At 40.2% G+C, this 22,573-nt stretch overlaps 1 protein-coding gene across 6 annotated transcripts in view; it reads left to right on the top strand.

Moving 5' to 3' along the window:
* The window catches only part of NYAP2 (neuronal tyrosine-phosphorylated phosphoinositide-3-kinase adaptor 2), a 151,802-nt gene that overhangs the window by 88,816 nt on the left and 40,413 nt on the right, over positions 1-22,573 (top strand). For all 6 annotated transcript variants that reach the window (XM_080409934.1, XM_080409937.1, XM_080409935.1 and 3 more), the window contains one exon: positions 18,546-18,758. In XM_080409934.1, coding sequence (XP_080266060.1) covers positions 18,546-18,758 — 213 coding nt within the window. The remainder of the gene's footprint in view (positions 1-18,545; positions 18,759-22,573) is intronic.

Raw genomic sequence — 22,573 nt, 5'->3', positions numbered from 1 at the left:
TGTGTTTGTGCCGCTCTGTTACATTACACCTCACAGTGTGGTCACATCACTTTGGGGCATGCTCAGGGAACACCTCCTCTGGGTTTTCATGGGTGGAGGTTGCCTGCCTCGCACCTCTGCAGCCGAGTACATGCAAACATCTAAGTATGGAGAAGCTTGGTGGCAGTGGTTTGGGTTGACATACAAAGCATTCCTCCAGATTCATGGACTCCACTGCCTCAGCACTTTTATTCTTATTTATGTCTGTCCAGATCAGAAACAATGACTCTGAAATCAGAAGGATGAGGTGAGAATGGAGTTAGCATTACTGAGAATATGAATTGGTGCAGCAGTTTGCTTAATTTTCCTTTAATATTTTTGTGGCCTGCAATTGTAAATACTGTTTTACAGAAGTCTGAGATACATGATTCAGTAGGGTTTCAGTAAGTGATTACAGTAATAAAAATACAGTAATGCCGGATTTGTGTGCTGGATGGAAGTTTGTACCTAAAAGGCAAGACGATTCTTGGAATTAGGAACAATTATGAGGGATGTGATGTGACAGTTATAAATAATTGCAGTGAAGTAATAGGGAGATTTTGGTAAAGTGCAGACAATATTGAACATTCTTAAACATACTTCTTATTCATAAGTGAGCAAAAATCCCCTGTAAACCCCATGCCATACAAGAACTATGGTAAAGGGGTGGGTTTATGCTCACCAAGTAGGGCAGACATACCAGCTTTGGAAACTGTAGAAATTCCTGCAGCAAATGCAGCAAGTCCTGGGAATTTTCAGCGAATCTGTGCTGCTGCCTCGTAACTACCTCCAGAAAAATGTTCTCTATATACCTCTTGACTGAAATTGAATGCAGACCTTTCAAGGGACCTTTCACTGATAAATATGAAATAAGTCTTGCCCTGAAGATCCATACCAAGAACAGCATCTTGGCCTCTCAAGGAGTATTCTGCTTGCTCCTTAGGAATTAGAAACATGTTCCTTATTGGTCACGAATGGTAAAATGAGAGACATGAAATAGTGTTGTGGTTTAACTGCAGCTTAACTAGCACCACGCAGCTGCTTGCTCACTCCCCCCTGGTGGGATGAGAGAGAGAATTGGAATAGTAAAAGTGAGAAAACTTGTGGGTTGAGATAAAGGCAGTTTGATAGGTAAAGCTAGAGTCGTGCACACAAGCAAAGCAAAACAAGGAATTCATTCACTACTTTGCACCACCAGGCAGGTATTCAGCCATCCCCAGGATGACAGGGCTCCATCGCATGTAATGGTTACTTGGGAAGATATATGCCATCACTCCAAACGTCCCCTGATTCCTTCTTCTTCCTCCAGCTTTACATGCTGAGCGTTTCATCCTATGGTATGGAATATCCCTTTGGCCAGTTGGGGCCAGCTGTCCCACCTGTGTCTCTCCCAATCCCTTGTGCCCCCCAGCCTGCTCGCCGGTGGGGTGGAATGAGCAGAAAAGGCCTTGGCTCTGTGTAAGCACTGCTCAGCAATAACTAAAACCTCTCTGCATTAGCAGCACTGTTTCAGCACAAATCCAAAACATAGCCCCATACTAGTTATTATGAAGAAAATTAACTCTATTCCAGCCAAAACCAGCACAAATAGAAACACTGATCAATTACTTTAAGGACAAAACTTTCATGTTATAAATAGATACCAGTGGTGAAAAGACTCTGGAGTGCAGCTGTGTTGAGTAAATGAACAGACTGACCATCTAAGCCGATTGTGATTTGCCTGGTATTTACAGTATGACTTAATCCTGTGGGATTACTGCACTGAGCAAGAAACAGGTTTGTGCTCAGATATTACAGTGATAGAAGACACTCTAAGATTTAGAGAAAACATGTACAGGTCTAGCATTTTATGTCTTGCAATTCTACATTAAAATGATCCACCATAAAGGTTCTTACATTGTGGGGTTTGAATGTAGAATCTGACCGGACTGTCACATTTACATGCTGTGTTTATACATAGTGATAGTGTAGATTGGACTAATCATATGATCTGTTAAAGGAAATCTTGCTCCTGCAAATCACACAAAAAGCCTAAGACACTTATACAGTTGTGGTTGTTGGTTTTTTTTAAGCTATGTGAGAGCAAATGTATAGCATGGGACTAACTGGGACTGCCATGGTTTTATAGTTGTCACTTCAGTGTAATTTGCTCTCAGCAGATAGAAAGATTTCCAGAATCTAGAGAATAATAACACCCTCCCCCCCAAAAAAAATAAAAAAGTTATATGACTCTTGTGAAATCATGCTAGCAATCTACGTATATTTGTTTCTAAAATACAAAATTATTCTGAGCAAATCTTAAGCAACTTTCTCATTGAGTCCTCCAGGACTCAACCCTCTGTGACTTGGCTGAACCTCTCACTGCCATATGCTAGTAAAAAAACCCAAACCAAAACAAAAAAAAAAAAAGCACAATACTAAAATTTACATTCAGCTGAGTGTATTTGTAAAATATTGCAACAGTTACAGAGAAAATTCTCTTTCATTTTTATTGTTATTACTGCAACTGACTTTGTGGAAATTTGGCATGTGAGTCTAAACTCAGATTTTGCTGGCTTCTAATTTGTGGCATTCTTGAGTGGGTTTCTTTTTGAGGAGGGGGACTGCACAAAACTTATTTCCATTCAACTGCTTTAATATACCAGCAAAGCTGCCCTTGTAGCCTTTCTGTATTATTTTCTTTACTCTTTCGCCATTTTTCCTTTTGTATCTCCATTTTATTCCTTATGGAGTTCATTGGAATTGCATTAGTGGGAAGCTGGGATAAATCAGTGATACTAAGGAGACTGTCACCTCAGGGCCACATTTTCGGAGGATATGAGCTTCCACTGAAGACCAGACATGTTGCTGAATGCACTCAGCATCCACCGGCTGCAGCTGTTATGTCTGTATCTGGATTTTATAAGCAGCTCATTTATTGTGCTGTTTTCTTCTAAAAATTCTCTTGTGCGCTGTTAGCATCTTAAATATGCATTACAGCACAATTATGAAGTGGGGAGAAAAGAACAAAGAAAAATAAATTGTAAGGCCAAAACAGAAAGGGAAAAAAAATTGTAGATGATGATCACAAAGGAAAGCAAAAAGATGGGGACAACCTCTATGGAAAACTGAATAAAGATGTAGAGCGTGAAAAATGTGAGAAAGGGGAAAAGGTAGATATTATTAATTGTCATTGACTGTTCTTTCACCCTTCCTGCTTTTCTGTGGGATGACATGGTAGCGTACCCTAACAGTTGGCAAACCCTTGTGAAATATAGCATCAGTCCTCACAGGTTAGGGGGAAACTCTTTAAGGGGCACCAATACTGCCTGGTGTCCTTGGACTGCTGCAGTGCCCTTTTCTAATACAGTGGGAAGGTGTTTAAGTATGCCCACTCAATCCAGCTGTGTTGGAAAACACATTCCTCTTGTTTTTAGCATATGCACTGCGTGTCTGTTATCCACATCCTTCAGTAAAGAGGGAATTATGGTGGGAGAGAGGGAGGGAATGCTCTTTGGATTTTCTGGAGTTGTGCTGCCTGTCTTTTCTGCACCATAGAAACATGCTGTACTCTGTGAAAATACAGAACTGAAGTCATGTGCCTATAGGCATACCCACATCCTAAAAAGCAAAGTGGAGAAGTTGCTGGTGTGCATCTGAACTGCACCCACTTCCAGCTTCCAGGCAGGACATTTTTTCTGGGTGAAATGGTCCTGTAAACCCTTGCTAAGACCAGCTGTTTCTTCTGTGTATCAATTGTTTCCGTTTGCTAAGACTTCAGTTTCCTCATAATTTCCCAGGAACTTGGTGCCTGTTTTGAGCAAGTATTGCAAATATTCATCCTAATGAACCGCACAATGTAACCATTACCTCTGCTGTGCGCCCTGACTCTCTGCACGAGGTGTGAGATCAGGACACGCGATGCACAGCAGATTCTTGCTCTTTTCCTTAGCTGCTCTGCAGGGCTTCGTAGCTGCTTTGACTTTTGCCTATGGAGAATTTCACATACAGGGAGGAAATTTGTGAATGTGCTATTTTGAAAATTCAGGTAACGTGATTGAAGATCGGGATAATTATTAACATTTCCTGTTCCTGGCTGGTATCCACTGCATTAGGAATCTAAAACATTTTATCATAAACTGTCAAATAGTGTGGGGAGGGGAGGGGTGCAGAGATGGCTCAACTCGTTAAAAAGGAGCTCATGCTGATTTCAGGCAGCTGAGACACTCCCATGAAATGGAACTAAGCATAGATCTATGTACTTTCCTTCTGCTTTCCTTGACAGAATCAGTCAGCTATGCATGCAGGTTTGAACTGGCTATGTTAATTTTTTTTCAAAATCTGTCTCTAAATCATGCCATGTAGTGTCTACAAACACTACACAACATGCAATACCTTGTATGACTTCAAATATGGGATGTGGTAGAGACCCCATCACTGGAAGTTTTCAAGATGCGATTGAACAAGGTGTGAGATAATCTTATCTAGGCTCCCTTTACTATGGAAGGTGGGACCAGATGATCTTGTGAGGTCTCTTCTGACCAGGGATGTTCTATAATTCTATGAAGAAAATATGGATTTAGAGTGGAAATTTTTAGATTTTTTGGGTTTGTTGTTTGTTGTTTTTTTTAATCGCTGCTGCTTTCCAGGGAGCTAGAAAGCAGCTTTGGGCTCCCTGTTCAATAGAATAGGGGAGAAGAGAGTTTGGGAAATGAGTTAAGTGAAAATTCACCCCATGTGGGTCTGTTGGGTTGTTTAACCAGCACCTCTGTGCATTAAATGCAGGATGAGGGACGTAAACAGGGCAGGATTTCAGTTTATGTATTTCTAATAGAATTAGGATGAAAAACACTGGCCTAAGAAGGATGGGCTTGGTATGCTATTGAACTATGCATACCTTCTCATTTGGATACCTGCTCAGCTTGTGGGATTCCGAAGAGGAAGAGCTTCCCTACAAGACTAGGTTGGCCGTGACAAGTATTATAGCTACTCCACTACATACCATTGCTCAACTACTGCATAGCTGGGAGTCAGTATCAGAGACTGAAATTTGGAAGCCTATGTCATTTCTAACCTCTAGGTAAATATATGTTCTGTAGTTTTATATAAAGGGATGTCAGCCTAATTATCCAGCCCTTTTCTGCCTTGTAGCAATTGATTGCATGCACTACGAATGCTGTGTTCATCTAATGAGACAGCACAGCTTTACAGAAATAGTACTGTATAACTGAAGTTACTCCTGAACCTTTGAGCCAGAGGTGTATTGGCTCCTCCGACACAGGTGGAGCAGCTGTTTCACTAGAAGTTAGCTTTTCTAGTCTGATGACCCATGATATATATGAGATTAGACGAAGAGATCACAGCAGTCATGTCTCATCTGACAGTCCTGAAAGCAGATCTAAAAGAAAAGACTTAGAGGAGGGAGCAGGGGGAAACGCCAGAGGAAAAGGAGGGAAGGTAAGAGAACACCAGCTTTGAAGAGAATGACACTTGTTCACCACTGGAAGGGTATGGTCTTACCACAGGTAATTGCATTTAGTTAAAGCCTGAAGAAGGCTGTGTCCTTGCCTGTCAATTACTATCTATCAAGATATAAGCAAGCTAAGGAGTGGCAGCATCAGAAATACTTTCTTCAAGTGCTTGCTTGTGAGTGCATATTCAGGGTGAGAGCTACATACACCTGCACACACGCAGGTTGTGAGCTGGGTGGTCTGCTGGTGTCAGTTAGGTCTCTTGAACTCTGCCCTTCACTAAGGGACATGCCTGTTGGGGTGAGTGTGCGATGTTGTGAGAAAACTGAAAACAACTGAAGTGTAAACATGGGGAGGACCAGACCTGTTGTCAGCATCCTTCAGGAACCAAGCTCTGGGGAAAAAACAAGATTCATTTTGCAGTTGAGCAGTCTTGAGTGCTGCTTCAGCCATACCTGTGGTTGTTCTTTAGCACTAATCCTCAGATTCATTAGCAAAAAGAGGTGGGCACTGGACTAGAAGTTTTGATCCAGATCAGCTACCCTGGCCAGCTGGAGCCTTTTACTTGTTGAAGCTGACATGTGTTCCCCAATTAATAATCACAGGAAACAATTGGAAAGAAAAAATGATAACTTGATAGTAAGGTCATTCAGCTAAGCACACAAAAGGCAGGAAACTGACATTTCACCTAGTTTTACTCTTAAGTGGGAAAAAGCGAGCTGGGAAGCAAAGGTACAAAGAAGAAATGTGTGAAAGGATGCATGGCAGCTCAGTGGCAGCTCGCATGGCCCTGGGTGCTAGTCCCCTGCTGTAGCTGCACCATCGCTGCCTCATTTTGCATTGCACGCCAGTAATTCAGCTCTTTCTTGGCACCAAGGATAATGCCAGGTTTGAGAACTTGTTCCGAATGGATGTCAGTAGGTATCTGTTCCTTGATTGAAATGCATGCTATGTCATTTGTTGTCTTGCTGCTCTCACACAAAAGCGAGTATGTCTGTTTTAAGGGTGTTTAGTCGCTCAAGTCACAAACGGGTGGGACGTCCCCTCCATTTTTAAGATGAAGGAATGTCTTTGTTACATGCAGTTATTAAAACAGAAAACATGCGTTTTGGGATGATATGCAATGGTTTTGCTAATTGGTACCATGACATTGTCTCCTCTTCTAATTCAGCAATTTAGGCTCATCAGAAAATCAGGTCCTCCTGGGATTATGACGGTATACAGAAGCATTGAAGAAGACATAATTTCATAAATAATTGCTCAGGTTTTTCTGGAAACAGCTGCTCTATCTGATTGATGTATACAGATTTATTTATTCCTCCTGTTTATATTACTTGACTGCTTGATAGAATTTGTGGTTAGCAATTTAATCAACATTTCTTTTTATGAAGAAGAAATAAACCTGTACAGGGTAAAAAAAGAAAAATTAATAGAGATAAAGCTATTCCCTTTTTTTAGATTTCAAGTAAAAGATAGTTTCAGGTAAAGGACTAGAAAAGACATTTTCTCTTCTGGTTTAATGTACAGGGACATGTGAGTTGTCTGAAAGCTGTTAAAAATAAAGGGGGGGGGGAAAGCCTTAAATTCACTTACTAACACCTACTTCACTGTGTTGTGAATAAGCAAAGTAACACGTGCTGCACTTGAGGATGTAAATAATGATAACAGGTTGTGAGTTTTAAGTGCCTTTGATTTTTGTTTCCCTCCCCCATCCCCCCAACAGAGCTTTCTAAGCCAGAGAAATATCTTGACCTTTAGGCCAAATCCTCAGCACTTATAAATCACGGCCTCTTACTTGAAATCGGGAGAGCTACTCCAGTTTACACCATCTGTGTCTCTGGCTTCAAGAAAATAAATGTGTCCTTTGTGACTAGAACAGCTTGTATTCAAAATGGGGTAGTCATACAGCAGGATGGTGAATTGGAGAGTTTATTGCCTTTTTGTTTCAAACAGGACCGGACAATCTATGACCAATTAATGGGTGCTCAGTAATAATGGTAAGACATGCTTAATCTGGTGATGTTTTCCATAAGTATATATTACCTTCAGTGAAACTGCTAAACAGAATTTCTTAAAATTCCCAGTGTTTTTTAGGGAAGGTGGTATCAGCATAGGGTATCAGGGTCCTCCTTTTGTGAAAGATCTAAAGGGAAAATGAAGATAATAGGAATCAAACTACTTTGATTTAAAGGCATGGTGCAGTTTTATTTACATAGCCTCTACTCAGGAGGTTGCTGAAGCCGGCTGGGCTGGCAGTGCCAGAGGCTTGAGAGGCCATGCCCAGAGGGCAGCAGCTGTGGCACTCGGGGTGGGTGGCTGTCCCAACCCCGCACTCCCATCAGTGCCCTCTCCCTGGGGTTGCTGGATTTGATAGGGAGCCATGCTTTATTTCTGTCTGCTACGGTTGTCTTGAACATAGACATGTTTAAACTATATACCCTGTAGAGCTGTTAGAGGATTGTCTGATTATCTCTAACCTGGTGTCAGTTGGAGATAATTTATTTGAAAATAAAATGGAGCCTCTTGCTGGGGGAAATGTAGGGTGTCAGCTTTGGTTTATAGGACTTCTGTAGAGCATCTTACAAAAATCGTATCATGTGTCGCAGCAACTGGAGAGTTAGCAGTTTAAGCAGGAATTGCAGTTCATATGTGAAGAAGGTACCTGTGCATGTTAGCTTTATGGAATGGAGAAAGCAAGCTCCTGAGACTGCAGACCAAATGGGTGGCTGGGGACCGTAGTGCATCTTTTGGTGCCTCGGCTTGGCTGACTGGCTGAAGCAGTGACTTTCAGGGTGGGACCAGCTGGTGCTCCTGCCTTTGGCTTCGGCAGTACGGTGCTGCTTTAACTAGGCAGATGCTAGATCTTTCAGGACTTGCCTTTATAACTGAGCACTGGACCCTGAATTGCATTTTTTTCTGTTAAGAATCAGATTTTCTTTGCATTAGGATTCAAGTGCATTATTGTTTGTTAAATCCTAAAATTAAATCTAGGGACTGTTAGTAAGAAGACCTACATTTATTGTGTTTGTTGTTTAAGAAGTACGATGTTCATAAAGCACTTTGAACCAGATTTGGCACGTGCCACAGGCAGGTATATTAAGATCGCAGTTAGGCTTGCTTAAACTAAATCACAGGGAAGGACATTACAGTGTTGTTTAGGAAGAACAACCAACATCCCCCTGACCCCATCACCATCACCGAGTGGGCTTTAGGAAGGTGAAATACTGTGCGAGTTTCAAAGAGAGCAGAACATAACACTTTCCCCAAATTGTTGTGAGCGAAAAAAGTTTTGCAAACAAAAATATGCTTTTTTTTCCAAGAAACTGGAATATCTACATCGTACCAAGAGGAGCTGCTCAAGATCATTGTTAAAAGAAAGTCTTTTGAATGCCAGCTTATGATCTGAAACCTGTTCTCATGATCTTTTGAGCTGCTGTCATTTTATATTTACAAGAGATGGAGTTTAATTAAATGCCTAATCTGTACTTACAGTGACATACCTCTAGCTGTAGAAGCTATGCAGTTTTAGGAGAAGATGGTGAGAACATTGGGGGAATAAAGGAATGAACAAGGTTTTCTCCCTCAGTTCTAAAATCTCCAATACTTCTGCTATTTCTCTTCTTGATATTTCTTAAAATGACTGTACCTTACTGATCTGTGTAACAAAGACTGACAATTTCTTGGTCTAATTGGTTTATATACCCATTTTTTAAAAACATACTTCTTTTGGCGTGTCTGATTTGATCCCTGGCAGAGGGAGCTCAATTCTTAAGGTCCAATCCAAAGGTCCTTGAAATACAAGATAAGACATACTTCAGGGATCCCATGACAAATTATGGCAAAAGGAATCCTCTCCTTATCTTGGGCTGCTGTTCCTTGCAAAACCACGCTGCAAACCAAGACGCTTAAGTGCCCAGAATGTAGCAGTAAATAATATAAAGGCTAAGAAAAGATAGTGGATGACCGCATGATATGCTACGCACTTTTGTCAGTGTATTATCTAATCTACCTATAATATTCTGATAAAAATGTTTAGACTGAACTGAGAAAAGGTGGATATGCTTCTCCTTAAGTTTTCTCTGGACCTTCCAGAAGTCTATCGGTAATGAGAAATCAGAGTTAGAAATAGCTTTATTTGGATTATACATGTAACATTGATTCAAATATTGAACAATGAAACTGTAGAGTTGTACAAACATGCTAGGTATAGATAAGGTGAGAAGTACAGGAACATTGAAGAAATAGTTGTCAGGATAATAATGCATATTAAAAAATTAGCTACATTTGCATTCAATTTGATGTGAAGGGGTTCAGGTTACTTTTACTCCTCTGAAGAGAATTATCCATCCCTAATAATTACTTTTTTGTTAAAACAGTAACATGCAATTAGCACTTTATCTGGCATTTAAGAATGAGTAAGGAGTACCATTGTTCTTGTAACTACTCATCTGAAACAGAGAAGCTGCATGTTTAATTTTGCTGGAGATGGAAATTATTTTTGTGTGTGACTTAAATACATAACTCAAAAAGTACCTTCTTCCAGAAAATCTATAGCTATTTTACTGCTCTGGCAGTTTGCGTAATTTATGCTTGATTTATATATGCTTTAACACATACAGAGACACTTGAGCCAGCCACACTAGCGGCTCTGCACACTTGTGGAAGCAATAATAGTAATGTCTTACAAGCACAGGCATCAGCCAGAGCTGTATAAGGCCATGCAATTCTATTTATTTCCTGAGGATCTGAAGTCTGTGCTGTCACAGATTAACGGTTGCTTAGTCGGCAAGAGTAAAACCAGTTCACAAAATGATACCTCTGATTAGAAAGTGGGGAAGGCCTAAAATTATTGGCTCTGTTAAAAAGAACAGAAAGACAGAATGACATACGAGTTTCATTCTACAATTGTAAGAAACCTTGGGCATGAACTTGCAGAGCAAATAGTGCCTGGGACCCTGACCCATCTAGGCTTGTCACAAAGGCTGCATGGAAAAGCCCATATGCCTGTGCCTGGCTTTGTAAAACGAGAGCAAAATTCAGGTAGGGCCAATGTTAAGGCAGTGTCAGGATTCCCTTTTGCTGGTAAGGTATTGTAGTAGGAGTGCTGTACAAATGGGACATTTGTTCCCATAATGAAAGACAAATTTTCTCATTCATTAATGCAGTCAATAAAGAGAAAAGCATTAATAGAAATGTTTTTCATAAATGTAGTTAAAATACAGACAAAATAGCCAGGAAAGAATTCATTTTCACTCCAACTTTCTAGTTGACTTTTGTATGTGATAATATGAAAGTGGGGGTTTCTGTCCCATTTTCACAGTGTCCATTACTATCTCTGCACTTTTCTGACTAACAAAAGATTCTCATTTGCTGCTGAATCTGGATGAAGGCATACACTTTAGAAGAAATTAAAGTGGTCAAACAATGGAAAACCCCTGCATTCAAATGCTGATGTAGTTCAAAGGCTGTTTTTCAGCAGAAAACTTGACCAAAAAAATGTTGACAAGTTTAATATAGTCAGCACTTCTGTGAAAGATTGATATTTTTGAAGTGAAGCTTTGAAACTTAAGGTCATGAACTTTCAACAAAAACATTTTTCTGAAAGTGCCTGTATATTTTAGCTTTTTTGGCTTACCCTTGCCATACAGTGCTAAGACGTGCAGTGCCCACCAAACCATTGTTTCTTCATCCAAACGTGAAACCCATATATTTAAGAACCTGAATGAGCGTGCAGTGAAATGAACAGGGTTGGGAAGGAAGGCAATTAAGGAAGAGCAGGCACCACCTTCTCTTCAAATCAAATGCTAGCAACAGTTGGGCAACCTTTTACAGTCACTGATTTCCACAGTTTAATAACATATTCCATCTGACCATGTTTTCTTTGATCGGCGTTGAGTTTAGGGTGGGGGTGGCAGTATATGCTTGTGTTGCACATGCATGTTGCTAAGTAGTCCAAGGCTAGTGTCAGTGATGCCAGCAGAGGAAGGTGGGGAGAGAAGTTTCACAAGACAGGTGCATTCACACTGCTCAGGCTAGTCATCTTCCTTCTTCTTTTTAAATCTTATTTGCTGCAAACAGATACAGACTGTGTAGGGTACCGTAGATGGGTATGAAACATATGCGCACACATGTAGTTGTTTTACTGAAAGATCAGCCTGGATTATCAGCAGGAGATTTGGGTGCACAAGCTATGTAAGAGAGATGTTTGCAGCTCAGCAGGACCAACTGCGCTATATGGTCATATGAATCAACATAGCTGGCTAGCCCCAAATAATAACTGCTGGAAGGAAAACCCTTGCTCTTTTGAAGTCAATGACAGAATTCCCTTTGAATTTCTGTACTTAGGTTTTGGCCCAGGAAGGCACTGGGGAACACAGAGGCTTCTATTGAGGTGCTCTGAAGTGCAAGTCAACAGTTCCCAACATTGCCAGCTCTGAAAGGAAAACAAAAGAAATATATGCAGTAAATATCAGAGAATAAAGTGCTGTGCTTAATTATGTGACTGGTCTGAGGTAAACAGCAAACCGATTAATAGAGTGCCAAAAAAACATCCTTTCCAAGAATGCTGTTTGATTTAATGATGCAAATCTCAGGACACTGCTTTTTATTTGCTTTGGTAATACATCTGTACAATGTGTATCTTCCAGATGTGGCCTCTTCGGTCAGAGAGTCGGGCTGTGAGGTGATCTACAGCAGAATAGGCACACTGGAAAGATCAATCACAGTATCAGAAGAAATCATTAAGAAATGATGATGGCCCTGTTGGAAACACGTCATGCTATCATCATTCTATAATATATGACAAAATATAATCATCTTGGATCAAATGGCTTACCTTATGTACGACTAAAACCAGGTTTTCCTGTATTTCAATCAATCATCAATATACAAGAGGATTTTTTCTCTTACTCTAGGACTTCAATGTTAAATGTATGTCTTACTATACAGAATTGTTAAAATTTCATCTTTTAGGTGACTGATAATGCCAGCTGAAGTTTATTGAAACATAAAGAATTCAATTTTATTCTATTTTTTTCAAACAGATTATAACACATAATTTTCCTTGAGTATTTTTATTCTAAAGTTTTGGATGATCTTTTGGTATAGATCCATCTCTTCTTTTGTTAGTCTTTTGCACCACATTGCATTGTTAGCTTTTTGTTTTCCTATCTTATTTTCCTAGCCAGGATTGCCCACGTAGCAGCTTTGGGATAGCCATACAAAATCAACCAGACACACATCTTCAGCAAACCCTTTTTCCCCTCCCTTTGTTGTCTGTAGCCAGCAGATGTGATCTCCACTGGATTTCACCGTATAACACAAGTCAGAACAAAACAAACCCTACACTGCTTACAGAAACATGTGCTCAGTGAACACTGAGAAGCATTTCAGCCATGTCTCCTTAAATGTTAGATGGTTTGTGAGACTTTTTGAGGATTTCTATTGATTTTGCATAGAACTAGGTCAGAGCTGCTTTTAATTGAACAAGCTGGCTGCTGCAAGTCTCACTTAACTGTAAAAAAGGGGTATTAAAAAATTGATATGCAAAGCAAACTTCTGCTTAATTAGCAAGCAGATGAAGTCAGAATAGACAAACCACCATAGTTAATAAAGATGAGGAAATGGCTTTCACTGACAGTATAATATACTCCTATTTTTTGGGAAAAATGGCTTAAGTACTGAGCATTATCCATGCTTCTTGCATGTGGTTTTAATAGCCTGTTAGCTTTCTTTAGGAGAGGTTGGGATAAATTTACAGCTGTGTAGATCAGGCGAACCACCACATGTCAAGAAAGCTGTTAAAAGGCAGCTCTAATTTTTAAATGTGTGATAAAGGTAAATAAAAATCCCTGGTGTGCAGAAAGAAGAAGCTGTGGGATTCCCTCCTGGGCTGAGTATTGCTCTACACCCAATGCCCGTGGAAGTGGTCCGGCTGTAGCGGATGGGGCATGCTGCTGCCACGCTGGCGGTGTTACAAGGGACACTGGTGGGGCTGTGCCTGGCTTTGCGCCTGCTCAGGGCCCTGGGTTAGGCATGGCTTGCTGAGCAGGGCTGCTGCCAGCTCGGCAGCTCCATCCCAGGTACGAGGGTGAGAGCTGGAGCCTGGGATGTGTCTCTGGTAGCTCTGATGGTCACACACGCGTGCTGGCTGCTGTCTAATCCTGTGTCGCCACGCCTGCTGATGGCCAGGCGTGCCCTTGGGGATACTCTGTGCTCCCTGCCTTGTGGCTGTATGAGGTGAGGTCTGACATATCGGGACTGGAGGAGACCAGGAGATCTGATTCACATGTAAACTCCATCCCAAGTGACTGACTTTGCTTTACACCTGTATGCATACACTGAATTTTAGACCCTGTGAGTAGTACCATTTGCTTCCCCCAGTATGCGAGTTCTGCCTAGAGTCATGCATTATTTATTTAAGTTTATAACAAACACACAGAAAAAAAAAAAGTAAATGAATAATGCATGGATGGTTAGCTTACACATTTCAGCTCACAGCTGAGAGAGATGGCAGACAGCAACCCTCATTTTAAGTTCCTTAAGACAATTGCTTTTCTTTCTTCCCCCCAAAACCTCAAGCTGTAATAAAGGTTCTGCTCTTTATCACTTTAGCATTACGCTAAGAAGTCACCAGGACTGAAATCAATTTCTGCTTAAGAGCAGTGTGCCAGACTGGCCACAGAGTATACATTAATTTGAATAAGAGACTTTTTAGGTAAGGTGTTCTCCATAGGTGTATTTTTCAGTTTGCTTTGGTCCAGGTTACAGCTGACTAACTCAGTTTGTTTCTCACTTTCTTTAGCATTTATTAATTTTCCAGTACCACAGCTCATGTGCCAGCCTTGCGTAGTCTGCAGCTCTTAGGGGACCTTTTGTAGAGCATAGAAGGGAAATTGTACGTGTCAATTATCTGTAAAATATGTTTTCTCTCAGAGATTTTAGCCACCATCTTATTCTTGAAATGGAAAAGCCTGAGATTCAGGTAAAATAAACAAATAAGAAAAATGCATATCTTTGAATATTGAAAGAAAATGACACCTGGAAGTGCTTGAAACATTTGAACGCCTTTATGGCAGTTCAACCAACTGTATCCATAAATATTTAAAGCAGTGAATTATTTCTTGACATTTACATTTTTATGTACTATTTTGGCTTAAGAATTATTGAACAATAAAGATGCTTTCCATAATAATTTCAGCTTTCAAAATATAGCACTTGACTGTGAAAAGATTTGCCCGTGGACATCATATGATTGAGTGAGCTCCCAGCATAACACTGAGCTTCAATATCTCCTAACTCCAAATTAAGGTTTTTAACAGCATGAGGTAACTTAGATCCCATCTGTGTTTCTGGACTTCTCAAATAAAAAATTAAAAAAAAAGCTGTGCAGCAGCTACTGTTACATTTCAGCAGAAAATATATAGATAGATATATATAACTGATTGAAGTTCATGTTTTCAGTATAGGATCAATGTGGATAAAGTGGTCATTTAAATCCTGTTGTAGCTTTTATAAAGAGTTACTCCGTTTAAAATATACTGCTTTGATTTTTAGTTGATAAGGTCACCACCCCATAGGTAACCATAACTGGCAGCTACACACGTGTTCTGCTTTCTGCCACTGCCTCGTGCCTGACTGCAGGAATGCAAACACGGAGCAATGACTGCGCTTTTATGAGACATTCAGTAATTTGTACCACTGAGCTTGCTCCATGGAGCTACATTTGCAGCAGGGAGTAGTTAACAGTATAAAAACATCCAAATGACTGGGACAGTCAACAAAAAGTCCCAGTAATGCACTGTGACCTGGGAGGGGAGCATTCTACATTTCTGGAGCTGTCACAGGCACATTAGAATTTCAGTTGAGCAAGAGATAGCACAGTGTTTGGGTTTTTTATTGAATTTGAATATGATTCCTACTGACATTTATTAAGGCAGCTGAAATTATTCTAAAACCCTTCCCAAAATGTTTGAGAAAATGTGAGACATTATTTTGTTTTTTCATTTTTTATGTATTTGCAAGTGAGCAGGAAAGCAGTATTACATAAAACTATATAAAGCACTGACTTGTTGTTTTTCTGACGGTATATCAATGTTACTGATAGTGATCACCAAATAATAATGATTCAGGCTCTGCGATGGGTTACATGACATTATAATCTACATTATAATCTGATTCAATCTGCTTTTCATTTTTAGGATATATTACTTTTCAGATAAACTGAGAACTGAAAATCCCTGAGAAAGGATAGTGGAATACAAATTTACAAAGTCTAGACAGCCAGCTGAAAAGTGATTTTCTTCACCTTATAAAGAAATAGACTATAAGCCAAATCTTTATTTAGTCTGAATATTTCCATAGTTTCCAGCTGGTTGCAGAAAACTGCTGTACTTTGATTCAGCTGATAATGAAACTAAGAATGCACAAATCATTTTTATCAGGCAACAAGTACAAATGCTTCTCTGTTAAGTAAACTGAAGTGGATAAATCCTTAGCTCCACACTCAACAAGAGTGTTTCCACTGCAACTAAGGGCTGACTGCATGAACGTGTGAAATTTCAAGGGTTGGTGTTCAAGTAGTGTCAATGAGGCGCACACAGAGAAGATTTTCACCAAGGTAATCACAGCCTTTCCAGTAGCAGCTGCATGACATAGTAAATTAAATCTATTGAATGATGCATTAAGTTGGTGGGACACTTGCAGGGTCAGATTCTGACCTTTTTTAAGGCATATTTTATTCTTTTGGCTTTCTATTCCTTTTGCTGGAGAGGAAAATCTGCAATCTAGACAGCCTCCGGTATCAGTGGGAAAAAGGATTGTGTGCGTTTCCAAAGAATTTTGGAACTTGGTTCCTATCTTTGCTTTTCCCAGATAAGCAGTATCTTAAAGAAGTGTGTGTTATTGGTGTAAAGAAAAAAATCGTATCTGATTGCATGTAGCTGTTATGCAAAAAAGTACATCATTATTTTTGATAGATCAATGCTCAGAAAAAATATAAATGTATTTTTGTTGATAACTAGTTTTGAACTGTTTCAGTCATAATTCGAGCTCTCTGTCTCAGCACAGCTCTGTATTAGCAAGCCTCTCCGTGCAGTCACAGACAGAGCTTTGTTACAGACACTCTGTAGCAAAGGTCCCTGAAAGGCAGATGTCATGTTATATTGATACAGACTGTTATTCAACCTTGTACCCTGCTGGGGTTACCAACTAGGAAAAGCAAACATGTTTTATTTTCATTAAAGTGTCTTTTTGCATACATTAAAGTAGGTAAGTGACCTAAAAGTTCAAGGAATAGGTTTGATTTTTGAAGGTCTTTGTCACATAAAATGTCACTGAATCCTATTTATGAGACTTGTTAAACTGGGGTTGTTTCATTGTTGTCTCATGGAGTGTTACTACTGTGAGCAATTAAAAACAGTATCTTTAAGGTTCTGGTATATCCTTAACATTAATTTTTACTATTAACTGGTAATAACTTATTAAATACACTAATGATTACATAGTGCACTGCATATCCAGTTAGACATTTTTACATGTTTTCTGTATGATGTTTCATTGAGGAAACTTCAGGCTGACTGTGTTGTTGCTCATCAAGTTCATCTGCAGACTGGGATGTCAAAGAAATCAAAAACAACATGAGATTTTGTTTCTGCTGTGCATGGATGGGTCTGTACCATATCATAGACATATCTGATATTGCACCTTCCACTGTTTGCAGTAGCAAGGGTAAACTGTGTGGGTTTCTGAGCCGCAAATTAAAGTTTTTGGAATGTAGATCTTTTTCTGGGACTCTATCTTCTGAGCAGCAATTACTGTTGGCTAGTCCCAGTTCCTGGCTGTGGGGATAACTGGGAGAGGAAGTGGCTGCTGAAACAAATTTTGCCATTGCATCTCTGGCAGTCCTGCAAAGCCACTGGTGTTCTGCATGGGTTCCATGGGGAGCTGTTTTCATCTCCTGACAGAGATGCAAATGGCTTCTGGTGTTTTCCCTTTCCTTGGCTGTCCCAGATCTTGTGATGTCCCTTGTAGCCACAAAAAAAGATGTTGAGATAGGGCTTAAGGGAGGACTGTCCATCTCTGTCCAAGACTGTAGATACATACAGAAATTAAGGTACATCAGGGGGTTCATTTACCAAACCTGAATGTCTAGAACTGAGGGTATCACATAAGGATGTCTTTGGGATTAAATATGAGGTATAATGTTCCAAACTCAGATGTGATTTTTTGAGGGGGAGGGGAGGGGTAAAAGGAGGTAAAACAGTTCAGCAAGCTTTGAATAACTAACACTGTAATTAGCTGTTACAAATAAAAGCAGTCTCATGTTTTTTCTGTGTCTACTTTTTCATGTGAATTTTTCACAGCTACAGATGGAAAAGATCAGGAATGAATTGTTTCTCTGTTCATTGCTCAACCTGCAAGACAAGAAATGAGGGTCTCAAGAAAAGACCAGAAAATCACCAGCCATGAAGAAAGCAGACATCTCTGCTTCACTTGAAAAATCTTTCAATTGTTTTTTTGAATTTCTCCTCCTTGTATTGACTCATGGTGTTGCAAGCAGAAAGTCATTTTCTGACTCCAAGGATTTTCCAACCAAGTGAAATTTTATTCCCTTGGTTATGCTGGGCAGACCCAAAATATGAATACTGGACAGTTTTTTGGATTGTGTGCTTTTTATTAGAGCTTATGAGGAGTAGAGATGTGTTGTTTGCACAGTATTGCCTTAGGAGAGAGCTTCCTTAGGAAGTATCTGAGGAAGAACCTGTTCCCACTGAAATGACAGCTGAGAAGAATTCAAGTATTTCCATAACTTGTTAATAAAATCCTATTTTCAAAAATATTTTCCTGACATATAAAAGTTGTAACAGAAAAATTACATTTTATCCATCTGCTGCATTGTGTATGGTTTTAATAATTAAAAATTGTATTGAAACCTACATAAACTAAGTAAAATTGTGATATAAATTGCCTTAAAAGATTTATGATTGGTATATATGGAGCATTGAGCAAGACATTGTTACATGATATGGGTAATTAGTAGACGCTCTATAACAAAATGTGCACTTGTGTATTTTGTAGAACCGTTAGATGAGCTGAAGATCAGAAGTCATAGCACCGAACCACTACCAAAGCTGGAAAACAAAGAGAGGGGAGGCCATCACGGGACAGCTTCCTCCAGGGAGCCAGGGAAAGCTCAGGAATGGGATGGAACACCAGGCCCGCCTGTGGTGTCCAGCAGGCTGGGGAGATCCTCTGTCAGTCCCACCATGTTGGCTGGAAGCAACAGCTCAGGTATGTCAAGTAGCAGAGCAAGGATGATTTCATTAATCTCCTCTGTGATCTGAAGGCTCTCTAAAGATAGACAGTATAGGTAAGTATCCAGCTTCTTTAGAATTCCAGATATCTTCTAGAACCTGCCCTGCCCATTGACTGCTGCACTAACAAGCATTGCGTGGCCTGCTTGTGCTCTGCACTGGAACAGGATTGGGATGGCGGCAGGTGATACAATCATGTAAGCATGCCGTTCATCTGTTTTAAAAGAAGAAAGGAATTTCACTTGACATTGAAAAGGGACACTATGGCAAAGACACCCCCAGGATGGCACCTCAGAGGGAAGTTCATAAATTCAGATATCACATACAGTAACAAAACCACACTATGCAGAAACAGGGCCATCTTACTGATCAGCACAGTGAGTGGACACAGGCAGCCATTGCTTTATGTTTGTACATAAATTTCTAGAAAGTGACTATGGGTTTCAGAAATGTCAAATTCATGCCTATCAATGTCATTAATCAAATTTTATATATATAAAATAGTGAAGTGCCATAAACCATGAAAAATGATGCAGCCTTGTTTATAAATTGACTAAGACAAACAGAACTGATACGTGAATGGTCTTCTATAAACAGATATTTATATCCCTGGCATAAGCATTACATTGCTAATTTTTGAGATTTGGCAGTTCTCTTAAAAGAGTAACTTCATTGCTTATTGGTTGGATTGTGAAAAATATCTACTTTAAAAACAGTTGGCATATGTGGTACTGGAGCTTCATGGTCAATGTTCAGTAAGCATAAGACCATGAATGAGCTACTCAAACAAGAAGTTATTCTGCATGAGAGATCCACTGGGCAGTCAATGGCAGAGATGAGTCTTCACAGTGCCGAGCTAGCAGAGATGCTCACCCCTCACCTGGGGCATCGCTTCCCTGTGTGATAATAGGACTCACATTTTCCCCGCATTGCTGGAAACGACACCTGAAACTCAGTATGTATCTTGAATAGGCTTTGCTGATGTGACATGTCATTTGCAGCAATGGTGTAGTCCAGCTTTTCTTGCTAAAGACCCCCCAAATTGTCCTTCCTGGGGCAGCAAAAGTGACTTTTCTGCAAATCTTATTGCTCTAGCACAGGTTATTTGGGTGGTACTGCCTTTTGCTTATGAGTCTGTTCTCACAAAACAACCTGGTAGGTAGGAATTTTCCAGATTAGCTCATAGCGTTGTTAGAAGTTCTGTTCCAAGTGTATTAGAGCGTCATCTGTGCTAATGCAGGAAAAAGGATGGGTTTAAAGGTACCACATCAAAGTATTGGGACATCTGATAATTAGACCAAAGGTGTGTACCAACCTTTTTACTTCTGCGAGATGACAGTATGGAGCAGAACGGAAAAGAAATGAAAATTAGAGAGTAAGTTCTTAGCAAAATATAGCATTTCTGTCCAACCTTCCTGCATCAGTTTTATTTCAAAGGGTTGGTTGGTCTCCAAAAGCAGACAAAACATGTTGGCCTCAATATTCATTTGGCATCAGCAAACTGTAATAGTTGTTGAATCATGCCTTGATTTAGTTAGCTGTGACTTTGTCTTACACAGCTAGGACTGTCAAAGAAAAATTATGGAAATATTTTATTGGCTGAATTTTAACTCCTTTTTTTATGATTAAAATCTGAGAGCTGATTATGATTTTTCTTTCCCCACAGTTTTTATGACATTTCATTTGATGAATAGTCTCTCATCTGCCATGAATATTTTTTCCCCTGTGTCTCTAGCTGTTGCCTGAGCAACATCTTTTACCTTTAATCGATGGAGCATTGCATTCAAAATGCTGTAGACAGTTCTCCTCAATGAACTTAAACATGAACTGTAACAGTTCATTCTCCTCAATTAAATTAGAACTGTAACAGAATGCAAGAAGAGAGTTTTAATACATATGTATGGATACAAATACTTTCTGGTGTCAGAGAAATTCTGTGCTAGGAATTTAGAACTTATATTTACCACAGGGCCAAATAAAATCAGGGCAGTCCCCAGTACGGTCATAGTTGCCTTTGCTCTCTTTCCAACATCATAGATAAGAGAAAAAAGGCTACTTTTTTTGTGCAGACATGTCCTTGAAACACCACAGTTTGCTGCCTACTTCCTAGTTCACACTGGTACAGGCATTTATTAGGGCAGTGTTGGAATAATTTAAAGAAAATGGGGTTGAATTGCTCTGCTATAAAACAGAAAGGATGTGAAAGGACTTGTGTGCTCAACAGGCAGCTCCACTGAGGCACAGATTAACTAGGTACTGGAGTGGTCTGAGTAAATACCTGAGTGAGAGTACTGATTTTTTGTGAGTTCTTCCCATCTCTGTGCCTGCTAGGAAGATCAGAGGGGGAATGATCCATCTCCAAACAGAAGCTTTCTGGTCATTTTGTTTAAATGAGCCTGGCCTGTCAGGTGCATGTGGGTATCACTGCCTCTAATGTCTGATTGTTCTCTCATCTGTCACACAATTTGTCAAGGCTTCTTTCTGTTTCTTGGCATCCTAGTGTTTCTTACGGAAAGCAGTGGAAGTGGTTTGGGGGCATGCCGGCATTTAGGAAAGTCAGCGCAATTGTAGTGAACAGCCAAACGAGATCTGTGAAACAGAAGGCTGTGATAACTTCACTCCAGGAGCTTTGAAGAGTATTTTCTGGAATGTTGCTGCTTTTTTCCTGACTGCAACCATGAAGCATTTTGCATTGCCACCTGCCGCTAGAGACAGGCACTGCGCTGCCTTTTAGATCTCAGCTACTCTGTTGTTGTGTCCTGGTTTTGAATCACAGTTGCCTTGTCACTCCAGCAGCCCGTTAGTATTCTGGCTGAAAACATTGTAGAGAATCAGGAAGGAGGTAAATGCCCACCCTTCGTTGGAATTACAGGCTAACGTTGTGGATTTGCAAAAGTAGTGAATAGTTAAGTTCAAGCTTTTTGGGAATGAAGCAATGTCTGGGAAGCCCGAGGTGCAAGATGCATTCATTGGTACAAGAAGGGAGTAGCGACAAAGTACGAGTTCGTGCTAGCTAGGGCTGCTCCACTCAAAGATGACTGAGTACTCCCACCAACACCTGTATTTTCTTCTCACAGGCAATATCAGAACATCACTGTGCTATTAAGTCCTCAAGGATTCTTTAAGCGAAGGCAACTTAGTGCTGGAGTTTTATGTTACTGGGCAGCCTGCCCAACAAGGTCCAGATGAGGATGTGACACTTCCAGACCTTGCCTATGCTGATCATCCATGTTCTCCACATACAAGCTCCCCCCCTAGCAGTGCCGGCAGTTTTACCTAAATTAAAATTAGTACTGGAGCCGTACACTAAGGGCATCGAGCCAGTGCACCAGGAGCCGGGTGTGTGCTCTCTCGAGTGTAGCCACAGAGCCTGACTGCAGAAGTCCACACTGCTTTCTGCAGCAGTGGCATTACAGCTATTTGGAACAAGGCACAATTGTCCTTTTGATGCAGAGCCCCAAGGCTGGCAGTAGCCCATACCAGAAGCTTCAGAGAAAAATAGCAAGAAATTTTAAGGAAAAAAACCCTGCCAGTAGGACATGATTATTCCTTACCTCTTTGCCTCAGTCATTGACACAGACCTGAGACATGACAGTTCAGAACAAATCTTAATTTAAAACATACCCCACCTAATGCAGACAGTTTTTCTCATTTTCTAACCTGGTTTTGAGACCTGCTAAACTTTTGACCTATGGATATCTAGCAACACTGTGTTCCACAGGTTCAGTGCTCCCTTTGTGAAAACAGTTCAGTTTGACAGGCTGCTGTGCTATTTCAGCACTAAGTGGCTTC

This window comes from Falco punctatus (genome assembly GCF_963210335.1).
Source record: "Falco punctatus genome assembly, chromosome: 13".
In the NCBI taxonomy this organism is placed as follows: Eukaryota; Metazoa; Chordata; class Aves; order Falconiformes; family Falconidae; genus Falco; species Falco punctatus.
Note: the sequence above shows the minus strand (reverse complement) of the source record. Positions and strands in the feature narration are given on the sequence as shown.